The sequence below is a fragment of the Dothidotthia symphoricarpi genome (genome assembly GCF_010015815.1).
Source record: "Dothidotthia symphoricarpi CBS 119687 unplaced genomic scaffold P153scaffold_10, whole genome shotgun sequence".
NCBI lineage: Eukaryota > Fungi > Ascomycota > Dothideomycetes > Pleosporales > Dothidotthiaceae > Dothidotthia > Dothidotthia symphoricarpi.
Genome location: NW_022985017.1, coordinates 1,192,049 through 1,207,219, shown reverse-complemented (window position 1 = coordinate 1,207,219; position 15,171 = coordinate 1,192,049). Strand labels below are relative to the sequence as shown.

At 52.1% G+C, this 15,171-nt stretch overlaps 9 protein-coding genes across 9 annotated transcripts; 4 read left to right on the top strand and 5 right to left on the bottom strand.

Moving 5' to 3' along the window:
- The first annotated feature begins 16 nt into the window (after positions 1 to 16).
- P153DRAFT_367030 (DUF1763-domain-containing protein) lies at positions 17 to 738 on the top strand. The gene is made up of 2 exons (XM_033668174.1): positions 17 to 325; positions 376 to 738. Exons 1-2 carry the CDS (start codon positions 39 to 41, stop codon positions 494 to 496), a joined length of 408 nt encoding a protein of 135 aa, XP_033524039.1. The 5' UTR covers positions 17 to 38; the 3' UTR covers positions 497 to 738.
- P153DRAFT_340713 (DUF814-domain-containing protein) lies at positions 633 to 1,699 on the bottom strand (the record flags this gene model as incomplete). The annotated part of the gene is made up of 5 exons (XM_033665885.1): positions 1,561 to 1,699; positions 1,333 to 1,500; positions 1,125 to 1,228; positions 901 to 1,050; positions 633 to 779 (listed from the first exon to the last, which is right to left on the bottom strand). Exons 1-5 carry the CDS (start codon positions 1,631 to 1,633, stop codon positions 633 to 635), a joined length of 642 nt encoding a protein of 213 aa, XP_033524038.1. The 5' UTR covers positions 1,634 to 1,699.
- A 117-nt stretch (positions 1,700 to 1,816) lies between these two features.
- Positions 1,817 to 2,640, bottom strand: P153DRAFT_396903 (uncharacterized protein). The gene is made up of 2 exons (XM_033671518.1): positions 2,324 to 2,640; positions 1,817 to 2,240 (listed from the first exon to the last, which is right to left on the bottom strand). The coding sequence occupies exons 1-2, from the start codon at positions 2,411 to 2,413 to the stop codon at positions 1,875 to 1,877; spliced, it is 456 nt and encodes a 151-aa protein (XP_033524037.1). The 5' UTR covers positions 2,414 to 2,640; the 3' UTR covers positions 1,817 to 1,874.
- Positions 2,641 to 2,759: 119 nt separating this feature from the next.
- P153DRAFT_316814 (uncharacterized protein) lies at positions 2,760 to 3,359 on the top strand (the record flags this gene model as incomplete). Its single annotated transcript, XM_033665002.1, has 3 exons — positions 2,760 to 2,846; positions 2,910 to 2,987; positions 3,115 to 3,359. The coding sequence occupies 3 exons, from the start codon at positions 2,760 to 2,762 to the stop codon at positions 3,193 to 3,195; spliced, it is 246 nt and encodes an 81-aa protein (XP_033524036.1). The 3' UTR covers positions 3,196 to 3,359.
- Positions 3,360 to 3,629: 270 nt separating this feature from the next.
- On the bottom strand, positions 3,630 to 5,873 carry P153DRAFT_367026 (uncharacterized protein). The gene is made up of 3 exons (XM_033668173.1): positions 4,968 to 5,873; positions 4,108 to 4,881; positions 3,630 to 4,048 (listed from the first exon to the last, which is right to left on the bottom strand). The coding sequence occupies exons 1-3, from the start codon at positions 5,482 to 5,484 to the stop codon at positions 3,906 to 3,908; spliced, it is 1,434 nt and encodes a 477-aa protein (XP_033524035.1). The 5' UTR covers positions 5,485 to 5,873; the 3' UTR covers positions 3,630 to 3,905.
- A 1,454-nt stretch (positions 5,874 to 7,327) lies between these two features.
- On the bottom strand, positions 7,328 to 9,700 carry P153DRAFT_291612 (Pkinase-domain-containing protein; the record flags this gene model as incomplete). Its single annotated transcript, XM_033663779.1, has 3 exons — positions 7,328 to 7,884; positions 7,934 to 9,398; positions 9,449 to 9,700. The coding sequence occupies 3 exons, from the start codon at positions 9,698 to 9,700 to the stop codon at positions 7,328 to 7,330; spliced, it is 2,274 nt and encodes a 757-aa protein (XP_033524034.1).
- An 845-nt stretch (positions 9,701 to 10,545) lies between these two features.
- Positions 10,546 to 11,848, top strand: P153DRAFT_376059 (oxidative stress survival, Svf1-like protein; the record flags this gene model as incomplete). Its single annotated transcript, XM_033669629.1, has 4 exons — positions 10,546 to 10,568; positions 10,639 to 10,854; positions 10,906 to 11,330; positions 11,379 to 11,848. The coding sequence occupies 4 exons, from the start codon at positions 10,546 to 10,548 to the stop codon at positions 11,846 to 11,848; spliced, it is 1,134 nt and encodes a 377-aa protein (XP_033524033.1).
- Positions 11,849 to 12,102: 254 nt separating this feature from the next.
- On the top strand, positions 12,103 to 13,577 carry P153DRAFT_23218 (uncharacterized protein). Its single transcript, XM_033662692.1, has 5 exons — positions 12,103 to 12,639; positions 12,686 to 12,733; positions 13,053 to 13,140; positions 13,190 to 13,273; positions 13,328 to 13,577. Exons 1-5 carry the CDS (start codon positions 12,434 to 12,436, stop codon positions 13,376 to 13,378), a joined length of 477 nt encoding a protein of 158 aa, XP_033524032.1. The 5' UTR covers positions 12,103 to 12,433; the 3' UTR covers positions 13,379 to 13,577.
- On the bottom strand, positions 13,553 to 15,092 carry P153DRAFT_396897 (uncharacterized protein). Its single transcript, XM_033671517.1, has one exon. The coding sequence runs from the start codon at positions 14,997 to 14,999 to the stop codon at positions 13,776 to 13,778; it is 1,224 nt and encodes a 407-aa protein (XP_033524031.1). The 5' UTR covers positions 15,000 to 15,092; the 3' UTR covers positions 13,553 to 13,775.
- Positions 15,093 to 15,171: the final 79 nt, after the last annotated feature.

Below are 15,171 nucleotides of genomic sequence, written 5' to 3'. Positions count from 1 at the left end.
GTATCAACACGCGACGCGTCTCTGCAGCATTCACCGCAATGTCCAGCGAAGCAACCATTCGTGCCTACAGGCACCTGTATCGCCATGGCTTGAGGGCTGTCCAGTTCTCGAAGCCTGCGCGCTACACGCTTCGTGACCGCCTCCGTCTAGCTTTTCGCAAAGGCTCTGCTGTCGATTTCGATGCTCTGAAAATTCAGACAACACTCGAATTTCTACGATATGCAGCAAGAGAGAACGGGCTGGAACACAAAATCCTCAAAAATCTATTATTCGTCTGGTGGGCACAGGAGAAGGGAGGCCGGTCAAAGCCCAAAGCGAGGACACTGTGAATACCACCGCTGCTTTGTGTGTGCTTGCGGAGACTGACATCTCCAGGACTCGCGAAGAGCTTGAAATAAAGACTACCGCTTTCGACACCTTCAACCATACCATTCGCATGTTGAACGAAAGCATGGGCATGTGTCTCCCCTCCGTGACTGTCCGCGATCCCAATTGAAGTACCATGTCGTACTAGAACCATCACCAAACGCCTTTCGCTATGAGACTCATTGCTCCTGTGGTGGCATTTGAGACTGTAAACGGCACCCTGGTACGCTTGATGGCCAGACTTGCAGAAAACATAAGGATCCGGACTACATGAAGTCGTCAAGGAAGTCCTCATCCCGGTCTTGGTTGCTAGACTCGGCGAGGTTGTCTTCCGTGAAGATATCATCGTAGACGTGGTCTCGCTTCCAGGCCAATTCCTTTCGCTCTTTGGCAATGCGAGCTTCCTCTTTGCGCTGGAGTGAAAGTCAGCAAGACACGGCATGAATATGGCGAGTTTGGGCTATGATGAGGTTGAAGAGTTCGAAGCTATTAGTGGGCACGGAAGAAGATTGTTAGTTGGGACGAACTGCTCACCCTGGTTTGTTGAGCGTCTCTATCTCGTGTCCTTAGCTCCTTCTGTCTGGTCTCTTTTTCTTGTCTAAGATCAGGAAACTTCTCAACCTTGGTTTTGTTGAGGCGGTTCACAATGGGATTTTCCCGTTTCTCAACGCGGATTTTCTTGACCTGTCGTACATTCTATAAGCAGAATCCAACAAAAATCATCGTATATAACCAGCAAGTCTGATAGTTTTGCTCACCTTTCTCGGATCCTTGAACCCCACTTGTCCTACGGCCATACTCCCATCCTTTTTCAAATTCGACCATGGCGTGTAGATCACCGTGATGTTGTCTTTCTTGTTCCCTGCAATATATAAGCACATATCTCCACAAAGTCGATCACCCTCCTTTTTGGCCTTGCTAATCTTGCCATCGCCAGCCCTTCAACGCCCCAGCAAACACACCTACCTTCAATACTGTTCGCCTTGGTCAATTGCGCACAATCAACTAGCAACTCTTGGGTGATCTTATCCCAGTCCTCACCCTCCGGTAAGCGAACATAGATATGCGCCGAAGAAAGATTGTCGACGTGGAACCAGACATCTTCTTCCCAGCCATGTGCTATGAGCTCTTCGTCTTCTCGAAATCAGCATATATTTCAGAGCATATGCGACGGTAGAATTGGAAAATACTTACTCTCGACTTTGTCTTTGCCGACATAGATGAAGGCAGCAGGAGACACGGTATTAGAAGAGAAGTAGTACACCATGTTGGAAGAGCTCTGCCAATACACACGTCACTGGCACGAATTCCTGCAGCGTGAGGCTGTGGTCGGGTTCGAGATGTGAAATTGAAAGGCACGTGTAAGTGGGATTAGCCTGTCGCGGGGTACACCAATCAGGGTCCATGAAGCATCGTGCATCAAGATTCACCATCACAGCAACGAGCAAAGCAACGGAAAATAATTCATAACTCATGAAGATACAATATACTACACACCATACACCATCCTACTTCGCACCCCGCTTCTCCAACAACTCATCCTGTCCCAACTCCTCCTCTCCAGGCGCAGCTTCCACATCATGGCTGCTCGCACCGTGCTTTGAGCTGTCATGAGGATTGTCCTTTCTGTTTATAGCATGTTTCGCATCCCTATCATGGCCCTTCGCTCCTGGCTCATAGTTCGCATCATCGAGGTTCTTCTTCTCGATGCTTGAATTCATCTGATCACCTGTGCCGGTGAGGACCTCGCCAGTCTGACCGGGGTCGTTCACGCTACGCGGGATATCGGAGGCGTTGTCTGCGCCATGGGCAATGTCGGCGTGGGCGAGTGAAGGGTCGGGATTTATTTGGTCAGGCCGTGGAACTGAGGGGATCTGAGGGTCGTGTTAGTAGGGCACTACTGGGGCTTGATCCACGCCGGACTTGAAAGATGGGTAGATGTGGAGAGAAAACGTACCAGGTTCTGCTTGCCTGCGTCGCCAGGAATTGTCGTTCCTTCGGCTGCCATGTCTTCAAGACGTCCTCCTTGATGAGGATCTGGTGCCATTATGTTGGGGTTGGATTTATTATCTGAAGTTTACAGTGAGTTTCAATCTTGTGAGTATTCAAGTTTGGTTCTGATACGACGAGCACACGATCGCCATTAAGTACCTCTCCCATTGTTAGTATATCCTTTGACGGAATGTTCTGCGTCATCGTAATGGTTAGTAGATGTTGATGTCATGAAGCTACTCAAGCTTCGGATGGGGATCGTGAGAGAGGGGCCGCCAAGTAATCCTACGTGTGGGGCAGTCGCGTCGCGAACGTGGAGAAACAAACAATAAGACACGGACCTCACAACTCAACGTATCCATTCACATCGTGTCGTCAACCCGACCAAGGCGCTCTCTAAAATGCCTGCCGAACAGCCCTCCGCCGATGTACGTCGGAAAGCAGCCCGCGAGGTCATCGATATCCTGCATGAAATCGCAACACTGCTTGTACGCTTACCCAAAGACATCTCGACCTCGAAACTATGACTTCGCATGTCTGATAGTAGACAGAACACCCATCTCGACCGCCAACAGCTCTCCTACTGCGTGTCACTAATTGAGAACGGCGCAAACCCCGAAGCATTAGCGGTACGTTCCATCTCACGCTATATTCTTCATTACGGCACAGCAGCTTTGCATCACGAAGCGCGCGGCTTGATATTGAGGCGTAGTCTTCTGTTCGGTCGTTGCATGTACTAATGACAACGCGGTGCAGAAAGTCATACAGCAGCTGCGCGAGGAGTACCCAGCATCATCCATGGACGACGATGCAGAAGATCCCGCTGGCGCGCGTTGAAGAGACCGGATCCGAGGGTCCTTCTGTACAGCCTCGTATATGCGCCTACAACAGTTTGCAATGCTCGTGCGGATGAGCTGTCCACCATGTCGTTGAACAGCGAGCTTGTCATCCTATTTTCAACAACGCTGGAGATGCGTGCGAGGTGGTGTCGTTAATGTTCGTATCCACTGCGGTGCATGCACCTTGGCAAGTGAGGCTTGCAGAAAGCTTGGAGGCAGGGGATCGCGATGGAGGGGTCATGCGGGACGACTGCGCCAAGGCCTGATATCAAGAGACCATGCAGTTGTTATCAGTGTCTCCCAGCGCCATGTATGGCGCGATAAGGCACTTGGATGACCTCAAGTAGAGGGGTGTCTGATGACCAGATGTACGGGACGATAGCGAGTAGTCAATCCATTCACATTGCGGATGTGGGGTTGAGGCGTGTCAGCAGACTATCAAGGAAATGGTATGATTGGACTCTAGCGGACTTTCTACGGTGTAAGAATCTAGGCCATGTCTTGCTCCAGCTCCAGCTCCAGAGAATGAAAATTGAAAAAAAAAGACGCCGGATGCTGAGCAAATATCTAGCGATCGGGTGGGGTATCTCAACGAGGGAATGGGGGTATCTTTTAAGGAAATCTCTTCACTGTAATCGAACCAGAATTCTGCCCAATCCTGGAGTTCCTGTAATCTCTCAACTTCTGCTCTCCATGGTTTCACATGGTCTATCTGCTCCCCCAAGTTGGGGAAGACTGACGCTGGCGAAAGTTGCCCTTCTCATCCGCAACCTTTCGTAGCGCTTTCTCTGCTTTGGCCTCCTGCTTGTTCTGGAAGCCGTTGTAAATCGCGGGTAGGATACGCTTAGAATCTGTCCACACGTCAGCATTTGATCCACGTAATTTTGCGACAGTAAAAGAAGACACTCACTAGCATGCTCCCCGTCGAAAACAATCCCATCCGCACCTTTCTCCCCCGCAACCTTGACTGCCTCTTCCAAAAGTCCTTCTCCCACGCCCTTTCCTTGATACTTTGACTTGACTGTCCAAGCCCTCACCACAGCCTTGCCCCTCCTCCTCCTGCCCCGCTTCTTCGACGCGTCGTTATCAGCCCATCCCAACACCAACGCGCCAATAACATCTTCGCCCCATTTCACCACGATAAGTCTGTCTCCACCCAGCCAATCCCTGGTGATATCCTCTGCGAGCCCAATGTAGCCGATAGTCATCCATCGCACTGCAGCGAGGAACATCAGAGTCAGGCTTCCGATTGTAGTGCCGAGCGAGACGACATCATGGCGCATGTATAATGTGACGATCGCAACGATAAGGAGGTACGCGGCGAGGTTTAGAGGGTGGGATACCAGCGTTTTACTTGCGGTTTGGCGTTGGTGGGCTACGGAGTCGGCGACAATGCGGAGACCCTCGACACGGTCATCTTCTGATTCGGCCGTGTATGTGGAGAGTTGCGGGAGAGCTTGTGTAGGTGGTTGGATGGGTGCTTTTGCTTTGGGTGTATATGTTTTCTCTGATGCTGCTGGCGAGGGATACGGATTGTAGGCTGCTGGTAGCGTGGAGAAAGACAACGGTGTAGGTGGAAGTGGGTAGTGTGAGAGACCATCTATACGGAAGGTCGTTGGAGTGCCCAATGGCGAGGGGAGGTCTGGGTCGATTTGGAGATTCGCACTCAGCGATGTGAGGAATGCTACACTGCAGTGTCAGCACACTAGTTGCGTAGAACGAATGACATGGCAAACTTCGACAAGTATTCTATAGAAGAAAAGAACTTACTGGCACTTGTCCTCAATCCTGGCAAACCAGGCAATGTGGGAATAGCCTTCTCGAACCCCGAAATGGAGTTCACAAGAACCGTATCTGCCATGAAGTGTCGTTGCGGGAAAACATACGGGCCAGGCGGGACTTTCAGATGACTTGGAGGAAGTTGGCGACCCATGATTCTTTCCAATATGACAATCCAAACACTCGACCACAATAAATGATCACTCTTTCCTGGGATTACACAAACTGTGTTGAGCGAGTATAGCAAGGGGAGGGTCCAGCCACTTGATTCAAGAACGTAACAGCACAATACTATTAAAGAGGTAGGGCGACACAGGCGAAGTGTGAATCTTCCCAAGGCAAAATTGAAAAAATTAACTACAAACACACAGGGTGGGATATGTGTGTCTATGTATTGGCTCCGGAGGCCAAGACTAGCATGCCTGGCGCGCCCGGCCGCGATCTTCACCAGGCCCTTAGCCGCGCCAGACTGCGCGTCAGAGAGCGGGAGTTGAGTCAGGGGCTTCATTGGCCGGGTGTGAGCTAAAGATAAGACGCTTGTGCACTCGTCTTGTCTGCGGTGGTGTTTCTTTGCTGTGCGACGGAGTCTGGCCCTGCCGGATTAGGGCGTGGGTTGCAACTTCTGTTCGCTGGTTGGTTGACGGGGCGGTTGCCCTCAGCTCGCATGGCCGTGTTGCGAACGAAGCGTCCTGGTCCTCCAACTCTCAAGGTTTACCAATGTAGCAAACACAAACAAACACGAGTGTATGAATCTGCCATGACGACTTGTTCCAACACGACACCCCCATCCGTCCCAATCTTCCAACTCTTAATCGGACCTTTTCCACAGGATTAAGACACCTCGCACTGCATACGCACATGTTGTGTCACAGACAGATAGGTATCTAGTCAGGCCAACCGTCAAGGACGAGCAGGAAAGGAAGAAAAAACTACGCCCTGGGCAACTGCACGCGAGCCCCGCGACCCAAATCTACCCCTCCTGAGCCGAGTCGTCCCGACCCAAACCCCAGCCCGAACCTCAAACGCAAAGGCGATCGCACAGACGTGAAACAGCCTACTGCGTGCACACGATCCTACGAGTCTCAGGATCGCTGTGCTCGCCCCGCGCACACCCGCAAACGTCAGCATTTTGGAGACAGTCAAGAGTTTCATAATGACTCATTGGCCGTTTGCGTCTGTCTGTGTTTTGCAAGCGTACGCACGCACGTCTGTCTCTTTTGTCTCCACTCGCACTGCGCGATTCACATTCCTCCCCATGGCCAGTTCGTCTCATTCCGACCCCACCGGCGAATAGCACCATAGCATCAAGAATCACATTTTGGCTACATGACAGGCTCGCCAATCCCAAGTTAGGCCGATCCTAAGCTAGACATGCCCAGTCCGCTAGCCAACCACACGCTCGCATTGTTGCAAACTGGAAAACCTTACGTATATCCACTCCACCAGTGACGCACACTCAAACCAGCTATGTTTTTTTCCCTGACGTTCTGACGCGTCTGCTGCTGTTACGTGCATGTGCTAGGGCCATCGCTCAACGTCGACTAAGGCAGAGGTGTAAAACGGCCCATGGGTGTGGTCACTACATAGCCGGGATGAATGCTCACGTGCTGAAGTTTAGATAAGCCGAGTACCTAGGCGTAGTACGTTGATCGCGCTCGAAATTGATGCAAGACATCGTCATTGAGAGCGAGGTATCGCGGGTCGGAGTAGAGGGGTGTAAAAGGTGAGTATCTCGGATCTGGTCGGCGTGTTCATCCTAGTGACACGAACAAACAGTAATAATGGAGTTGATATAGGTATTAGAATGTACAGCTAAGACATGGTATGCGGTTACAATAGGTAGAGATATACACATCGCAAACCAGAAAAGTGGAAGAAACAGCCTTAACCTTGTCGACGCGGCATCGCTCTGAACTGCCGTCTAGCCTCATTCCTAGCTAGTTCACATCGCAGTCATCTCTCCGCATAGGTTGCACGAAGCTCTGATTAAGAATAATAGCTTTTGTAAAGTAGAGGAGGAAACCACCCGCTAGCTAGTCTATTCGAAACGCAACGATCACTCTACGCCAAAGGTCTAAGTGCCAACAAACCAGCGTTTCAACATAAAAATAGTCCCACACACCAGGTATGGGCGAAGAAGTTAAAGAAAGACGGACATTTGATACGAGACAAAGCAACCAAGACCCGATCAGCTTGACTTGCTGAGTCTTCGAGCATTCGAAGCGGCATGCGCAATGTTCAGTCGCTACGGACTAACACAAGACGATACCGCAGTTATTGTCACAGCAACGCAAAGTAATGTCAAAATGGCTTGGGGATCATGAAAGTTCGAAAGATACAAGCCTAATAGCTCACTTCTTCTGTGGGGGATTTGGAGGCGGCGCAGCGCCAGCTCCGGGCTCGAGTGTATGCTCGTGACCTGGGGATCGGATGACTCGGCCGCCATCTTCTTGCGAGCACACATGGCTGTTCTCTATCCATTTATCGCTCATGATCTCCGGCAATGTGGCACGCTTCTTGGGGTCAACTTCCAGCATCTTGCCGATAATGTGTCTACTCTCCCTGGGGAGGAGACGGAGAAGTCGCCAGGGACCTTTGATCACAGGGGGTTGCTGCGCAGCTTGGCCATTCGCCGAAGATGTGATGTCGTTCGTGGTACTATGACGAGGAGACGCAGGCTCAGACTGTACTCCGGTGGATAAACCAGTAATTGATTTCGGCCCGTCGTTGGGCGGGGATACAAAGAGCTTATACGAATTATCAGAGACTCGTGGGGCTTTCCAGGGGAAGCGGCGTAACGTCATGCAGCAGAAGATTATAGCAAGTGACCAAATGTCGGTTGGTTGAGGGTCGTACTTGGAAAGGTCGTACACTTCCGGGGCAAGATAGGGATCGGATCCGACGATGCCTGTAACATGTAAGCTATAGTAGTGACAGCAATATCAGACGCTGCTTACCACTCGCCAGTACGATCTCATTCTCAAACGGATATCGAAATACAGCAGCACTGCCAAAATCAATGATCTTCATGATTCCGTGCTCGTTGACGACGACATTGTCAAGCTTCAAATCTCGATGAGCCAGGCCCATACTGTGAATGTAGCTTACACCGTTGAAGATCTGTAGGGTACAGCAGTTGACCTCTTCGCGACTCATCTTCCCAGTCATGACGATTGCGAAGAGATCAAATGGCGCGTACTCCATGACAACGTAGTAGTTGCCCTTCTCGTTTACCAGATCCATAGTCTCGATGATGTTGCCATGGTGGAGAGTCGATCCGATGCAGAATTCGGCTGTAACTTTCTTGCTGTATTCCCGTTCCGATTCGTACGAGTGCCTAGCTCGAAACTGCTTTACAGCGAACGTGGTTCCGTCACTGCTGCGCTTCATCAAGCGGACTGAACCACCAGCACCTGATCCAAGGACTTTGCCGAATTTCCCATACTTGCTTTCGAGGCCATGGTCGTCGGCAAAAGGCACGCTAGCCGTTCCCTGAGTAATGGAAGGAGTCATTGTACCTGCTCTACTCACCCGGCTGGGCCTTGCCTTTTTGATAGACGGCGCCGGAGACTTTTCTTGCTTCTCGCTCTTGTCCTTATCCTTGTGCTTCTGTCCAATCCTGAAGAAACGCTTGAGTTCCGACATGGATCCGTGATGTTTACCCGAGCTAGATTTAGCGTCACTTTCTATATCTGAGTTATGGCGGCTCGAAGGCTTTCCATAGCTGCTAAATACGCTGGACCTCTTGTCGTCGTCTCTGTCCGAGGCGCTGCCTTTGTTTCGCGCAGCCAGGGAAGTGGTAGACGAGGATGCCGAATGGCTGTTACGCTTTCGACTATCACGACCACCAAAGATAAATCGGGCATCGAGTGAGTCGAGGTTTCTTGGCTGCGGCGCACGTTTCGAGCGCGAGTAGGGATCATCTCTATCACCATGAGGCGTGAACGGACGGCTGAAGGTCACTGGAGTCGGAGTGGTTGTGCCTGGCGAGTGGTGTCCAGGGGTGCGGCTTCCGGCTGATCCGGAAGGACTGGCATCTCTGGATACGGGTAACGAGTCACCAGCAGGGCCGACTGTGAAGGTTGGGCCATGTCTTGGGAGAGGCTGGACTACATCAGGCACATCAGATACGGAGAATGGTCGCGAAGAGGGCATTTGAGATGCAGCCACTGCTTGCGATTGTGGCTGTTGCTCGTGCACCGATGCGTCCATTGACGTGGGCGGAGGCTCGTGCGGGGGTGAGACCTGTGGAGTCATCATGGCGGGATCGCTGGACAGCTTCCTGTGCTGTACGGCGGCGTCATGCTTGTCGTCTCGCGAAGATGTGCCCGCTGGAGTCAGCGGCGGAGAGTGCATCGAGGACTGGAGGTGAGACGTCGAGTGGCTGGATGCGGTGCGAGACACAGGCGAGGGTGACGGGGCCTTGCACGTGTTAGCTGTGTGTCAACGGCCGTGTCTGGAGCTCTGCTTACGCGGGAGGGCGGCAGTGAGACGGGCTCATACGAGAAGTTCTCCATGCGCTTGGTCTGGAGACGCGCCTTCTGGAGCGTCGACGAAAGGTTGCGCAGCTCTGCCTCTGCCTGGGGGCTCAATGGGCCCTCTCGTGGTGCGTCTTCTGCGCCAGCAAGACCGGCCACATCCTGCACCGCCTGCGCCGGGTGGATCTCCTCGTGGACATCGCTGAAGCGCACCGACTGCGGCGCTTCCTGGGGTGTCGTCGCCATGCTGGGTCGTGTCGCGACAGGGTCTACTCAGGGTGCTGTCAGCCCAAGTAGTTGCAGACGATGGTATGGTACACCATGACGAGTGTACTGCGATCTCTGGCTTACCGAGTAGCTAGCACCTGCGTGATCGGCCAAAGGGCGGCACTCCGTCACAGCACTGTCTAGCTTCGATCCCACGCGATCAGGGCGCCGGGGGACTTCGGAGAGAGCGTTGGCGGAGGCTCAAGGATAGCAACGTGTGTGGTGTTTGTGTGCCTGGCTGCGACGCCGCAATCGTCATGCTCTGGAAATATTTCGGTCCAAGCAATGCCCCGCGCTACCGAGATGTCACAGCTTAAGATGAGGTCGCGGACCGCGGAACGACTGATATCCGCGTTCTCGGAAAATGCCACAAGGGGCAGCGGAAAACCGGCAACGGGCTGGCAGCAAAAAAGATGGTGTAACTATGTGTGCACGTCGTAAAATAAGAAGTCGAGAAGAACCGTCTTCATTCAACGAACGGGTGATTACGCATGGCGGGCTCAACGCTAGGTTAGTGTCGATCTCGCCGTGGGCAGCCGATGGGTTGTCCTTGTCTCTCTACCTATCCAGACCTCTCAGTGCTTGTCCCTACTTTGCCACCATTTGTCAGCCCTGCACGCTACCTCATAGTCTACTGCCATAGCAAGTGTCCCGACCGACAGTTCGTTGCACTTGCTCCTCGGCCGTGTGCTCTACTCCAAATTTTACCACCTGCCCAACAAGAAGCTTCAAAGAGTTTTTCCTGTCCTCCCCGAGCTAGCTTCTCTCACCGCCTTTACTTACGCATTTGCTTTTCTTGGATAGTGCGTCGGCCTTCCCGCAAAATGTTCAACTGGGCCAAGTCAACGTGAGTAAACCCCTCCCGCGTCCCCCACGCGTGGACGCGTTGAGCGAGTGTGTGCTTACCAGGGCTTCAGGTTGGCCGCAGCCGTCGGCACTCAGGAGCCCATTTACGGCCCTGAAGCTGTGCAGCCTGTCGGAAAGAATGCAGGAGAGCCTGCTTACACTGAGTTGACCAAGCAGAATCTCAAGTGGGCTTCGCTGGACTACACAAATGTCGAGACGCAGAGCTTTTACATCTTCACCGAGGATGGCCATATTGCTATGCTGCAGGTCCTGTACAGCAACGTAGCGTAAGAAACAGCCTTCGAGTGTAACAAGAGTGTATGCTCATTCTCCTACAGCGGCCTACGAGTGACTGCACAGTTCAACTGCAAGCTCTTCTACCCCAACAACGAGAAGCCCGCGCTTTGGGCAAGCAATCCCCTCTCCAACTACGGTTTCGATGAGGCGCATCAGTCCTTCCATGCGGACAGTGTCTCCGTCGAGCTCTCCGAGGATGGCTCTTTCTACACCATCAAGGCTGCGGTGAGCGAGACCAGCTTGGTCAACGTCAAGTTCACTAGGACTGCACCGGGCTTCATGGGCGGCAAGAACGGCACAACCAACTTCGGCACAGACCCCAAGCAGCCGTGGGGTTCCATGCACCACCACTTCTGGCCGAGAGCCAGTGCTGAGGGTTCTATAATCACCAAGGCTGGAGAGGTTAAGATGAATGGCCGGGGAATGTTCAGCCATGCGCTGCAGGGAATGAAGCCTCATCATGCTGGTAAGCTATCCTTGTGACCGCATTCAACATCTTGGCTGACGTCTGTAGCGTCGCGATGGAACTTTGTCAACTTCCAGTCCCCCTCGTTTTCCGCCATCCTTATGGAATTCACTACCCCGCCATCCTATGGTTCGTCTGTTGTTAGGGTCAGTGGCATTGCAACAGAGGGCAAGCTGCTCATCGCCGGCATCAACGGCGAAGCTAAACACACCGCCATAAAGCAAGATTCTGACAATGACTGGCCAGAGCCTACCTCGACAAGCTACAACTGGGTTGGCAAGACCGAAGATGGACAAGAAGTTACTGCAGAGCTTGCCGGTTCTCTCGGACCCAGGTGGGATCGTGTGGATGTCATGGCCGAAGTGCCTGGTTTCGTCAAGGCCATTGTCGCAACAGCCGCGGGCACGAAGCCATACATTTACCAGTACGCGCCAAAGTTGACCATCAAGGTCAAGGTCGGAGACGAAGTCACGGAGGAAGAAGGTACCCTGTTCACTGAGGCGACTTTCATTTCATAAGTATCTGCAATCAGGCGTTTACGTTGTCACGAGTACCCACCCTAGCTTTAATACTTGATATGTCAGGGCTGGCATCCTGGAAATCCTAATGAATAACGTCTGTTCACATCACTTCGTGTTTTGGTAGTGAATAGGTTTTGCACGAGGGACATACTAAGACGTATGAGCGATATCTCATGTAGTCAGGTAAATCGACAGCCTTGAAGGAAGGATGGGGAAGAGATAGTGAGGGACGAGGCGATCAAGTAAAGGCCCATACTAACGCTGTTGGCTGTTTCTCGCGTCTGCTAAAACAAGATATGTGTTGTCAGCGAGACATCGCGGTGACTTGGCATGACCTGCTGTTTGGATGCGCTGTCTGCAGCTTCAAAGCAAAGATTGGTTTCCTTCCTTCACTTACGCCCTCTCATTCCACTACCCCGCGATGCACTATCTTATCTTACCTATCTTCACCTGACAACGCGCCAGACGCGTTCCAACTTCGCGTGACGTAGTGGCCCAAGCGCCGACATAGCAAACGGCGCGCACAGCCCCATTACTGTGTAGCAATACCGCAGCCTACTTTACCATCACAACATCGACAACATGCCGCCGACTGAACGCCCGAAGCAGTTTGGTGGGACTCCACGCTTGGGGGGCTTTCCTACGCGTCCTGGACAAGTTCGTCCATCGTCTTCTGCTGCGGCTCCTAGTCCTCAAGCTGGCAGCGCGTCGAGAGCCAGTCAGCTAGGCCTAGGATTGGGTAAGAGTGCTTTGGGGCTCGGAAGAGGAAAGGGCATCAAGCGGCATATGTGAGTATTTAGCTGTTAGTCCAAGGATAGGCTAATCACTATGTAGGAAGATACAACGAGATACTATCCGTGGAGTTACCAAGGGAGACATCAGGTAAGCTGCTTCGTCTGTCGATCTTGCCATGAGATGCGCCAGCTTCAAGACATCGACCGTCTTTCAAGTCCGACACGAGTTGACTTGCTTGTCGGAAGATGTAGTACTTGAAGAATATATCTGCAAGAACTGTAATCGTGACGATTGATCATCCCGCGGTTCGAAGCGGCGCATCGTTGTATTGTTGTATCGTGGGACTCAGGTGAGAGAGAAGGACTTCTTGCTTCATTCGCAAGTACCCTTCTTTCTTCTCCAAACATCATGTCTCCACTCATTTTCTACAACACCTTTGATATATAGTTTGCTAACTATCTCGCAGACGTCTTGCTCGTCGCGGCGGTGTGAAGCGCATCGCAGGCACAATCTACGACGATGTTCGCGATGCGCTCAAAGAACGACTCCGAGTCGTGAGTCTTCCCATCAAAGCAGAGAGATGTACAATTAATAATTATGTAGATCCTCAAAGATGTCGCCGCCGTCGTCGATTTGACTGGTCGCAAGACCGTTAGTGTGACAGACATTATCTTTGTTCTCAATAGGGTAAGTTGGCATTGCCATTCACCTCTCCAGGTCAGATGCTAAGATATTTAACAGCATGGGCGCCCGCTCTATGGATTTGACCCGGCATTCGCTGGCGTACGCTGAACAGTGCACTATTCGCGTGCCTGTCACCAATGACTACCTTCCATTCATCCTTCGCTTACCATGGAGGAGGTCGTGCTTACGGTATTTTCTGGAAGTCCTGAATTTTCTGGATTTACGGTATATCAAGCAGACCTTAAAATGAAAGAGAGCATAGTAGGGAAGAGATATGGCAGAGATGGGATGTTTGGCAGGAGCTGAGGAATTATGCTTTCCCGATCAATGATAAATACACGATACCCATTGGTTTCTACCTCTAGGAACCACGCCTTCTCAGCCCGTTTCCTGGTTGTTTGGTGTTTTCACTCCTATAAGAGCAACTTGTAACTGGAACATATGTTTAGTTTGCCTTGCCAACAATTTTTCATGTATCCTGTCTACCCGCCCAACCCAATCATACTCACCACCGGCCGAGAAAGTCTCTCAGTCCCTTCATCTCCTCCTCCCAATCCTTGATACTGACCTGCTGCCTGCTCTCCGTCCCATCCACGTCGCTAAAACACGCATCCAAAGCATCCAAAAATCTCCTCGCTTCCCTCCCCATCTCCGCCTCCCGTCTATTACTCACCCATGCCTTCTGAACCGCGCGCATCTTGACAACTCCCAGATCTTCCTTCAGAAACGGCAACAGACCGTCCGCAATAGTCGGATAAACATCGTAATCCCGCCGCCGATGCGCATCGAATTTATAAATCCAATCGATACTATATCTCTGACCCATTGAGGAAGAAGCTGAAGAAGAATGACCAAAGGGCTGTAAAAACCAAGCCGCCAGCCGAGAAAAGATGATAAACTGCTGACGATGCGCCACAGGAACCGTATACAGATACCCAAACGGCATACACGCTTTCCAATGCGCCTCGACATAGTCATCCAACAAATAGTCCTTCGGCGGATACGTATACAGTCTCTGCACAAACGGCACGACGTCCAGCGTCAGCCCGCGATTGCGCGACAACAGCGCCCGATGCCCCGCAGGAAGCACATCCAGCCAGGCCCTCACACGCGCGAAATTCAGATTCGGAATCCGCCACAGGAAGGGCGTGCTGCTGTAGAACGTGTATGCTGCTTCGATGCGGATCGCGCGGCTTACGTGCAGGATGCTGGGGAAGAGGTAGCGCGCGCTTTGCTCACGGTGGGGGGTTGCGGCGTAGCGGCAGTTACTGGGGTCCTGTAGGCTGCGCGTGGAGAAGAGGTGCGTGTATATTTGCGTGCGGAGTTCGGAGGGGAGACTGGATAGGGGACATGGTTTCGAGGGGTTGAGTGGCGTTATGGGATGGAGATCGTTTTTGTAGGCTTGTGTGCGCCGCACTTTGGGAGTGAGGGTTGAAGGGCGCTTTAGTTTTCGCGGCGTGTGCTTTTCTCGCTCTTTGGGTTGGGGTGGGGCAGGTTTCGTTGTTGGCGTGGATGACCTCCTCGAGGGCTTGACCGATGGGGCTTTTGCACAATTGGGTTCTGGGGCTCGGGAATTCCGTAGTGGGAGACTTGCTCTGGATGTCGTAGGGGATTTCGGTTTTCTGATTGTGTCTGTTTGGATATCTCCTAGCTCTTTGATATTGGAAGGCACGAGACTCGCTTTCTGCGTAGAGGATGTAGTTGCGCGGGCGTATGAGGGAAGAGGCATTGTACGAAACGCATAGGAACTCCCTCCTTCCTGATTTGAGTACTATATTTCTTTGGAATTGATGAAGAATAGGTTCATTGCGTAGTATTTGGACATGGCTGACATCTGAAGAACAATCAAGATTTGGTTTCGAGTCCAAAACAGGCGACTGCACGTGCAAACGTGATCTAGC

What these genes read in the sequence shown, in the direction of transcription:
- P153DRAFT_367030 (XM_033668174.1), top strand. Translation starts at nt 39, where the DNA reads ATGTCCAGCGAAGCAACCATTCGTGCCTACAGGCACCTGTATCGCCAT. An exon ending in AAGCCCAAAGCGAGGACACT is followed by an intron (nt 326 to 375) that starts GTGAATACCACC and finishes TGACATCTCCAG; the next exon opens with GACTCGCGAAGAGCTTGAAA.
- P153DRAFT_396897 (XM_033671517.1), bottom strand. Translation starts at nt 14,999, where the DNA reads ATGCCTCTTCCCTCATACGCCCGCGCAACTACATCCTCTACGCAGAAA.
- P153DRAFT_396903 (XM_033671518.1), bottom strand. Translation starts at nt 2,413, where the DNA reads ATGGCACCAGATCCTCATCAAGGAGGACGTCTTGAAGACATGGCAGCC. An exon ending in ACGCAGGCAAGCAGAACCTG is followed by an intron (nt 2,241 to 2,323) that starts GTACGTTTTCTC and finishes CACGACCCTCAG; the next exon opens with ATCCCCTCAGTTCCACGGCC.
- P153DRAFT_23218 (XM_033662692.1), top strand. Translation starts at nt 12,434, where the DNA reads ATGCCGCCGACTGAACGCCCGAAGCAGTTTGGTGGGACTCCACGCTTG. An exon ending in GTTACCAAGGGAGACATCAG is followed by an intron (nt 12,734 to 13,052) that starts GTAAGCTGCTTC and finishes ACTATCTCGCAG; the next exon opens with ACGTCTTGCTCGTCGCGGCG. An exon ending in TTATCTTTGTTCTCAATAGG is followed by an intron (nt 13,274 to 13,327) that starts GTAAGTTGGCAT and finishes GATATTTAACAG; the next exon opens with CATGGGCGCCCGCTCTATGG.
- P153DRAFT_367026 (XM_033668173.1), bottom strand. Translation starts at nt 5,484, where the DNA reads ATGAAGCCCCTGACTCAACTCCCGCTCTCTGACGCGCAGTCTGGCGCG. An exon ending in AGGATTGAGGACAAGTGCCA is followed by an intron (nt 4,882 to 4,967) that starts GTAAGTTCTTTT and finishes ACTGCAGTGTAG; the next exon opens with CATTCCTCACATCGCTGAGT. An exon ending in TTTCGACGGGGAGCATGCTA is followed by an intron (nt 4,049 to 4,107) that starts GTGAGTGTCTTC and finishes ACGTGTGGACAG; the next exon opens with ATTCTAAGCGTATCCTACCC.